We start from the raw sequence: 10,000 nt of genomic DNA, 5'->3' as shown, positions 1-10,000 counted from the left end.
CACTTTTATGATCATCTGAAAATAAAAAGGAATGTCACAGGTAGCCCAAGCTCATTATATAGAGATTACCGCACTGTATGCCATGGAAAGTGTGAACGAACGATTTTTATTCATGAGTTGCGATGCATCTGAAAAAAGAACCAGTGCGTTTTTTTATGCATAGCAGCCAGTGAATAAAAATCGTTCAAGCAATTTCCATGGTGTATTGTTTTTATTTCATGCATACTGACCAATGCATCTCAAAGATTGGAAGCCATTTATCTCTTACAAAACTGGTTGATGTGGGACATACAGCCTAATGAGTCCTAAGGTTAGCTTTTATGAATGTTTAGGATAGTTTTTACTCTCTGTATTGTACTGTGATTCCGGGTTTTAGGGTTGCCCCCACTGCAACAACGAATGATACAATTGTATGTGAATAGTAATCAACTTTAGTTTTCTTGATCAAGTCATTCACCTTAAGGCACTGCTCCGGCAATCTGAGGTAATCACAGTCAGTTTTTGAAGAATGCCAACGACGTTCCAGAGCTCTACGCCTCCTCTTTTCAAAACGAATGTCATCAGTGTACCAAGAGGCAGTAGGACGTAAAGTGATAGTTGTAGTCTTCAGAGGTGCGTAAACATCAAATAACAGTATTTCTATGGAAATCTGCATTAAAAAAACTTGAAAATACCTTTAATGTATAGAAAAATTTGTGAATGATAAACATTAGTTGCAAACCAAAGGATTTTACCTGCAGTAGAATTTGCCCAGCGAAATTTAAAAAACCCTTACATTTGTCAGATGCATAAACTTCAAGCAATTGTATGGCAAAATTTAAAATTCCGCTGGGCAAATTCTCAAGCAGGTTCCCGTAGAAACACTGTTATTTCGGACACATTTGCCCACCATCAAGATGGCTTCCAAAGCTGTAGTAAGGCTTACTCATAATAGACTTATGATGTATGATGCCACCTCAGCAGAAACAGCCATAAGTCAAAAGGAATGTGCTGGAACGTTTAGATGTAGATTTAGATAGTAATTTATATGGAAGGGAATCTATTCTTCTGATGCATTTTCCAGTGAACCAGAAATTTCTTCTATTCATGCATTATTGCACAGGTTCCCCAAACTGACACAATCATTGAAAGAGTATTGGAGAAAGCAAGTGCACTTGAAAAAGGAAAAGATTTTTTTTACTTTACTTTATTATTCCATCGTTCATATAGCACAAACTCAGTAAACCCAAAGCCTGGGGCTTATACGGCCTGTGGTCAGAATGACAGAAATTATTTTATATGTAAATGAAGATTAGCAAAATTCTGCATAAGAACTTTGTACCGTGTTTTATTTGTGAGACATTTTATATTCTGTGTGGTTTTTGTACTGCTGTAAGTGGTTTTCAGGGAGTTTTAGCTTCAGTGAGACATACAAAAAACAACATTTTTTGATTTACTCACACTGGGAAAAGTTGTGAATACATTATTATAAAATAGTGAACACTTTGTGCTTATAAACAGTCAACTTACAAGAAGCAACTGATAACAATAATGTGATAGCAAAGGCATCACTTCTAAGTGGACTGAACCCAGGTAAAATTGTCTCCAATAAATGTGTACTTTACTCAAATGCAAATAATAGTTAACATTGCCTGATTTCATACCGTGGAAGCTTGGCATTAGTTATTGGTTTTGCCGGACGGAAGTGCACTTCTGTTTGAAGATGGCAATGTGGGCGAAAACTTGGCATTGGAATTGTGGCAGTTCTTTGTGTACGAATAACTACAGAACTAACGGATTAATGTACTACACTTTGCTTAGTGATCCTGAGCTTCAAAAAGGCTATAGGAATGTTGTTATAAAAGAAAATATTAACTGGAGAAGACATGTTATTTACAGCGGTCACTGGAGCTCGAGAAAACAAGGGAACAAGATCCACAGGAAACTTTTTGTAATTCCCAGGTTGTGAATTAAGTGGGTAAATACAGGGTTTTCACTGTGTTTTCCTTGTGAATTTCCCAGAATGGGAAAATGGTACGAAACCCATTCATGGAACAGCAAAAACCCAAATTTTTCCATGACATGGGAATTTAATTAATTAATGTCCCAATATTTTACCTAACATAGGAATTTAGTGTCCCATTCTTTTCCTTAACATGGGAATAAAATGTCCCACAAACTTCCCACGCATGAGTTTTGAATGTCCCAATAAATTTTTTGTCTTGGGATGTTTGCGTCCCATTAATTTCCCTAGCATGTGGTTTTAATTCCCCATTAAAATTCCAAATATGGGTATTTTATGTCCCATTCATTTCTCTGTCATGGGTGTTTTATGTCATCTGTCACTTCCCAAAAATGTGGTTTTAATGATCCAATAATTTTCCTTCCATGGGGATTTGATGTCCCATCAATTTCTCCAATATGGGTATTTTTTATACCATTAATTTCCCTGTCATGTGTATTAAATTTCCCAATAGTTTCCCTTGCCTGCATGGGCAAAATTAACTCGTATAATAAACAAAAAGCTAACAGTTACCATCATGGCTCACACAAAAAAATAGAACACAAATTTCAAAGCAGTTACCTCGTTTTATTGCATGTACCTAAACATTCACAAAAATTCAGATAAAATCTTTGGATTGGGTTCTTGTTTTAAATTTAAAATACAATCAAGGCTGCTGCCTAAGAAAATTTTTAAGGGGCCCTCAGAGCTAAACACTAAGAACTTAGGAGCCCAACATACACAATGTATGAAGTGAAAGGTGTTGCTGTGAAAAATTAAGGCGCCCAGAGCTATTCTTTGGGAGCCCCAGGCTACCGGGCTCCTGTTAGGCAACAGCCTTGACAATGATGGGCTTTTTAAGATTTCAGATAAACCACAGAACTTTCAAATACATCACAGAATAGCCCTTTTCACGGTTTGGTTTTCTCATTTGCATTACAATATAATCTAGCATGTATGTGAGGCACTTTCGGGCTATTTTGTAGTTTTAACGCGAAATTGTCTCTCATTCACGTTAGATTACATTGTAATGCAAATGAGAAAAATCAACCGTGAAAAAGGCTATTGGCTGCTAAACATTTTTCTTTGCCGTAAAGGACCTTTTCCTGCTGTCCCATCAAAGAATTTATCCAGGAAGTGTCTCTTCTTCTTTCATAGTAACTAAAATATAAATATATACATGTAAATACTTCAATGATGCAAGTCATGATTCCTCTAAATCCGTGATCATTTCAATCAATTAGAATTAAAGTGTGTGAAGAGTAGACTCATAAATTTAGCTCTCTTTACTTACAAACATCAATAATAGTTTTCTCAGGCATTTATAATTCTGCATTGAATCATTTGTCAATCGGATATACATGTATTAATTCGCCGTATAAGCACTTTTATACGAAATCGTTTACTTCACCATTTGATCCAAAACTTCATTTTTCTTGTTAAAAGGTTTACCAATTATTGCAGGGTTATAGCATTTACAGTAAGCCAAATTAAGATCCTTGCCCGAAAAATTGACTTGAAGGTACTCTACATGTAAATCGCCATTTTGAAGGGAATAAGGCATCAAATCAAATGTAATTCGCCTATAGTTAACGCTTTAAACCTTTTACTTGAGTTCTTGTAAGCATTTCCCTGCCTTGGACCAGCATTTAAAGAGTAAAAAACGAAAAATCACCACAAATTTGTGAGCGTTGATACGAGCTTGCCGTGGAGACTGCTGGCCAAAATGAAAACGGCTCACTCACTGTTCCCATATTGTTCCCAGCTTTGGGAATAACTTGTGAAAACGTTCACAACATATTCCCAATATTGGGATGTAAAAGAAAAGTAGACGTGTGTGTTTATACTAAAAACAATTAGTATAAATACACAGGTGATGATACAAAATCGCGCGCTCTCATTGGCTCGCTATTTCGGATTATCAGCCGATAATCACCTCGACGGACAAAATGGCTGCCAGTATAGTCGTTTTGCCACTGTAAGTGAAGATGATTTCGGGTTGAAATGTTTTTTTTTTTCCCTCTTTTTTGAAATAATCACCTGTGTATTTATACTAAAACAATTATTCGCCTAAGGCTCAGTGATTATCGGTGATTATTAAATTCTCAACCTCGGATAATGCAATTCTCGTGCTCTGATTGATTCACTCAATCTGGGTTATCAGCTCATATACCTTAGTTTGACCTTATATGGTAAATGATTGCGTTTACCGTTGCTAAACTAAAAACGTTTACGCCAGAAAGCGAAATTTCTTTCGTTATAAAGCAAAAGAAAAACGTTTTTGTGGAAAGTTTGGATCACTTTCGAAGCTTAGAGATACGCGAAAAGGTAAGAAATGTTTTTGTGATGAGCCTGCGTCTGTCTGACCACAAGGTATTACACAACATCGCATCTTCATCAACTTTTTTCGATTTCGCTAGGATTTTCTCTTTTTTCGCTCATATTTCGTACTTCCAAACTTTTGGAGTGTAATAAAACAATTATTCCATTCGCGCTTGTTGGATATGAGAGTGGTTATAGCCAACTCGGCGCTACGCGCCTCGTTGGCTATTTACCATCTCATATCCAACGCGCGCTCATGGAATAATACCCTGGATGGAGTCTGTTGCATGCTGACCATGCTTGAGCTTTACAAGTGACGAAGTCCTTTCTACTGTCAACTATACATGATCCCAAGCACTTGGAAGTAGATTTTTTTACTCAGCTGAGTTAATGTTGAAATTTTATTTCTCTATATCTTAAAGAGTTTAACATTACCCCTGTCGAGAAGTTTATTTTTCATTTTCATGGATTTACGAATTTCTTTTGTAATCCAAGGTTTTGAAAAAGATTTAATCTTCTGCCCAGAGATTGGTTTCAATGGAGCGTGTTTATTGATCAATTTATTTTTAAAATTTATTGTAAAAAGAAGAGAAGGCCTTATCGACATTAGTTTCATTGCAGGAAACTGTGTCAACCCAATCAATACGCGACAAGTCGTGTAGAAAATTTTCTTCAGAAAATTTTGAAAAATCGCGCGCAAGAGGTCTGTCAGGTATTCTCTTGACTACAAGCGAGCTTGTTATACAAAATTGTGAGAAATGGTCACTAATGTCAGAGATTATGTTGCCATTAATGATATTCTCATTAACTTTGTTTGTAAATACATTGTTGATTAATGAGAAAGAATTTCTGTGCACGCGAGTTGGTTTGTCTATACAGGAAGCTAAATTAAGGCTCTGGAGAGTCTTGTGTATAATTGCAGGAATTAAAGTGGAGAAGATGAATATTAGCGTCAGTCATGACATAGACAGGCTAAGTTGCCAGTAGCAATAAGGTTTAGGGGGTACTCCCTTTAATGGCCTATACAAGGAGGCTCCGCCCCAAAAGGGTACCTTTTTCACGCTTCAGGTATATGAAAGGGTAGGGATTTCACAAGTCGAATTACATGAAAGGGTAGGGAAATCTGTCATTTAGGTGTTTAATAGGGCCTTTCACTATTTTCCAATGGAAGGTATACGAAAGGGGTATCTTTTCTGCCAAAAATGGTATACAAAAGGGTAAGGGGTCGGCCCTTCTGGGCAGAGCCTGCCTGTATTAAATTTTTTTAGTACCCCCCTCCCCCCCAGGGCTCGAAGCTTTCCCTTATTTGTTAATCTTCCGAACCAGGGTTTCATTTCTATCAGCAGAATTACAGCACAAAGTGTTGGTCCAAAAAGTTTCAATGGAGATCTCCTTTCCAAACGGTGACTTGAGATTGAAATAAGCTTTCGTTTTATCTTGTCTTTGTTTGATGCCTTTAGCACAAAGTAAACAAATTTCTTCTTTCAAAACATAATCGATTGTTACTTTGTACATGTATTTGTGGGATTGCGCCATTTAAGTGCAGAATTTGCGAATGATGTCATCCCCTTTTTGGCGCAAAACACAAATGAAAACCTTAGTTAGACAGGTTGGCCTCTTGGGACTTCGTCACTCACTCATCCTCTTTGTATCCAAAAAATCATGCTTTGCTCGCCGAAACATTTTCTCCTGGGATTCTCGTAAGGTCGACTTGTGGCAAGTCTACCTGCTAATCAGTTCCAGGCTGAAACCGCAGTTGTTACTGTGGATATGTACATCATACATCATGGAGAGACCGATTAGTGTGCACACTCATATCCAACAATGTTGGAAGAGGGGGAGCTTCAACTTCAACTTCATTCAACATTTGGGAAAACAAAAAATTAGAAATGTTAAATGGTAGTTGAAGCAAAGTTTAAATGTTTTTAAACTCGTTCATTGTTGATTCAACTTCGTTTCAACATGTTTCAACAACAAGTTTGGGTAGCTGGGGGGGGGGGGGGGGCCAAATGGTTTCAATATTGCTGCTTAACAAAATCGAACAGACGTTGAAACCACTTTCGTAGGCTTTAAGATTGCCCACATTAGTTTTGCGAAAAGGAATTCTGTTATCTATGCTAAGAAAAACTTTATTAACTGGTTCTCAGGTACACTTTGGCTAGTCACAAATCCATGGTTGTATTTCCCACTTGATCAAAATCTGCCACCATCAACCCGAAGGGATGGAGACACGTCGAAAGATGGAGACACGTCGAAAGTTTATCTATGGACAACTGATGAGGCCAGTTTGAATAAAAATGATGTTAGAATCAAACCTATATCTGATGGCGTTTGCCAAGTTAAATTAAAGGTAAGTTATATTTCCCTGCATTTTGACCCTCTTTCAGTCATTAGCGCAAAATCCACAAAACACAGAAAAACAGATCCGTTTTTTTTATTTTTTTTATTTTTGGATTGTGAAGAGGTGATTCAATTCAAATTGTAAATTAGGTTTATTATGGTTTGTTCTTAGTCCTGGAACACGTAATAGGATTCAAGTGTTGACTTCATTTTCTTAAACACTTTCGGCTTGCTGGGCCGCTTGAAACAGAGTTTGCCAGTGCTCTTATTAGCCAGACCTTGTTGGCCTTCCAGTTGCTGTCATAGCAGTCATGTGGAAAGCACCAGGCCGTACATTGCACATTACCTGCAACCCCACCCACCAATCCACCCACCTTTCACAACAATGGTGAGGGGATTGTAAGTTTGGGAAACATTATGCAAATGTGTCCCTGAAGTTGAGGCTGCTACCTCTCCTCCTTTATCTACTGTTTCTGCTTCTGTGTGGTCTTATTCTTCTTCGTCCTCCTCATCCTCTTCCTCTTTTTACATCTCCTCCCCTCCACTTCCCCTTTGATGCACACCTCAGTCTAATGATGATTGTGGGGAGCTTAGTGCAAAAATTTGACTGTTGTATGTTTTCCTTTCCTTAAAACCACATTAGGATTCAGGAAGCTTGGAACATGCTATCAGGTACGTGGAAGAACGTCTGAGAAAGACGGAATGGAAAAAGATATCAGTCCCACAGTGCAGTGGAGGACTGTCGCTGATGGAGGTCAGCACAGTTGTTCAAGCTGTCATAGTGTACATGAAAGACCATTACCCGACCACTCCTGAGCAATTTAACTTTCATGCTGAGCTGAAAGCAGCATGCCACTGGCATTGGTTGGACGACACCAAGCCACCTCCCTTTATGAAACCTGTCCCTTACGATGACTGCCGGCTGAAAATTGCTGCAACCGAAACACTTAAGACATGGGAGGAGGAACTAAAAGCCCTCGAGGCTGAATGCAAAGGAATGGAGGTTGAACATTGTGATTCTTCCGATGAAAGTTTGGAGGAACAGTTGTTAGGTGGGTTGTTGGTCTTTCTGCATGTAAATGTACCTCCAAAGTCGAAGTTACCAAGACCAGTTTACAAAAAAACATAACAATATGCAAAATAAACGAGTGAGAGAAACAAAAACTCATCAGAGGGTCTAAAAAGAAAACCATTTTATTTCTGCATTTTTGTTTCACCCTACTGAGGTGCAATGCAGTCGTAATCTGGTGTCTAACTAACTTCTGGTTTGGATTGCATTTCTGTTAATGGAATATCATAAACACTTGAAAGGAATCCTGGAATAATTTAGTCAATTATCACAGCCATAGAAAAAAAGGAAGTGAGTGTTTAAGTAGAGAATGTCACCAAATGGTTCCCTTTTTTTCCCATATTTTTATTAAATTTATATAGGTGACTCCAACAGTGTGTTTTCACACAGGCAGACCAAGCTCAGTCTAACTGATAATAATGGTCTTTATTAAAAATGTGACACAAAACAGACTTGTCTCATTTACAAATAATAATCTAAGTTAAGGGCCGGGTCACTCTAGAGGACAAAATTGGTTTTGTTGAGATAATGCTTCACTAGAATTTCATTTTCCAGCAAAACAGTATTTTGTACTTTTGGGGTTGCACGTTGTAGAACCAGACACTGTGTAATCTATGTAAATCCTATGTAACGACCATATGTAAATGGTATGTTATGATATACATATATTTAATATAGAGGCCTTATTCAAAGCCTATTTTATACATATGCCTCATCTATATATTTTGAAAGGAAATGCAATGTTTTAGCTAGTCAAATGGAACCTTTACATAGCATATGTAAAGGCTATGTTATGGGTTTTTTTTTGTCCAAAAATAAAAATGGTTTCAACATTTCTATATAGATTTGAAACAGAAAATACACAACACACATATAGTGTATACATAGTTACATGCAATGCTTACATAATTATAGTGATAACATAGGATGTAAATAGGCTACAAGTAGCCTCTACATAGCTGTAAAAAAACACGGAAATAGGACAAACATAACTGTTTCATAGCATTTACATATAGTGTAAATAGAATCTACCTAACTGAAATTGCATGTACGTAGCACTTATAGAGAGCTGGACTGGTTACCTCAAAACGAAAAGGTCTCACTAGTTTCCAGTCCGGTCTCTCAAGTGTTATCCAAGATGGCCGAGGATGACAATCTTTCTACGGGGCAAGATTCGAAAGATACTGGAGTTCATTGAAAGGATTAAGTGCTGACTTGGAGTGTGTAATTTTCGAGAGTAATGCATCATGTTCCTTTTGGAATAAGGCCGCTTATGAGTTTCAGTCTAGCATCAAACAAGGTAATCCGTTGATTGGTGTTTCTCACAATCTATTGAATGCATCGGAATGAAAGCTTTTTTTTTCATTTCTCCATGTACAGAGTGATTTTATGTTCAAAGTTTGGAGCCTTTAAAGGACAGTGCGTAAGCTAAGTACATGTATTACGAACAGTGAATTAACTCAAAAGATATCACATTCACATTGGCATGCTTTAAATAACACCAAACCTTGTTATACATGTATTGAAGGTTGAAGTTCCTGGTTTTTTTCTTTTAGTGAGTGCTATGTAAAGACTATTTTACCCGAAGGCATAGTAAATAATTATATACAGCAGGCCTTTGCTTTTACATAGAAAATAGATACCAGTATGTAGAGTCTATGTAAATGTTTACTCATGGTTTGTTTTAGTTGGTGCAGTACAGGTCCAAAACATAGGCAATAGATACGGGATATAAAGTCTATGTAAGGTTTATTCATGTTTTTTTTTAGTAAGTGCTATGTAAAAACTATTTTACCCCAAGACATAGTAAATACATAGCAAGCCTTTGCTTCAACATAGGAAATAGATAGCAGTATGTAAAGTATATGGAAATTTTACACTCCTGGTTGTTTATGTGGGTGCAATATGTAAACACTATTTCATCCCAATACATACATGTAGCAAATGCATAGGAAGCCATAGGAAATAGATACATGTAGCAGTATGTAAAAGCAATGTAAACTTTTCTTCATTTGATGTGCTATGTGAAAACTATGCTTTACAATCACATACCAAAAGCATAGTTTGCATTTACTATGTATACTTGGACTTCAGATAACATAGTCAATATATAGCTATTTAAAAACTGTGAAGATTTTCAATAGTGTTTATGTAGCTATTTGAGAGCTATGTGACCTTAAAGTAGTATTGCAATAGTAATGGCATATACTTTACACAGACTTAACTGTGTAATGTAGCAAGTTACATAGTTATTACATAGTAAGTAAGGAGCAGTAAATAGCCTTTAT

General features: G+C 36.9%; 1 protein-coding gene across 6 annotated transcripts in view; it reads left to right on the top strand.

Annotated features, from left to right (window-relative positions):
• LOC137978414 (uncharacterized) overlaps window positions 1-10,000 on the top strand; it is a 78,587-nt gene that overhangs the window by 3,713 nt on the left and 64,874 nt on the right. For all 6 annotated transcript variants that reach the window (XM_068825330.1, XM_068825329.1, XM_068825326.1 and 3 more), the window contains exons 2-3: window positions 6,451-6,653; window positions 7,287-7,695. In XM_068825330.1, the coding sequence (XP_068681431.1) occupies window positions 6,451-6,653; window positions 7,287-7,695 (612 nt within the window). The remainder of the gene's footprint in view (window positions 1-6,450; window positions 6,654-7,286; window positions 7,696-10,000) is intronic.

Source organism: Montipora foliosa, chromosome 12, assembly GCF_036669935.1.
Source record: "Montipora foliosa isolate CH-2021 chromosome 12, ASM3666993v2, whole genome shotgun sequence".
Taxonomy (NCBI): Eukaryota; Metazoa; Cnidaria; class Anthozoa; order Scleractinia; family Acroporidae; genus Montipora; species Montipora foliosa.
Note: the sequence above shows the minus strand (reverse complement) of the source record. Positions and strands in the feature narration are given on the sequence as shown.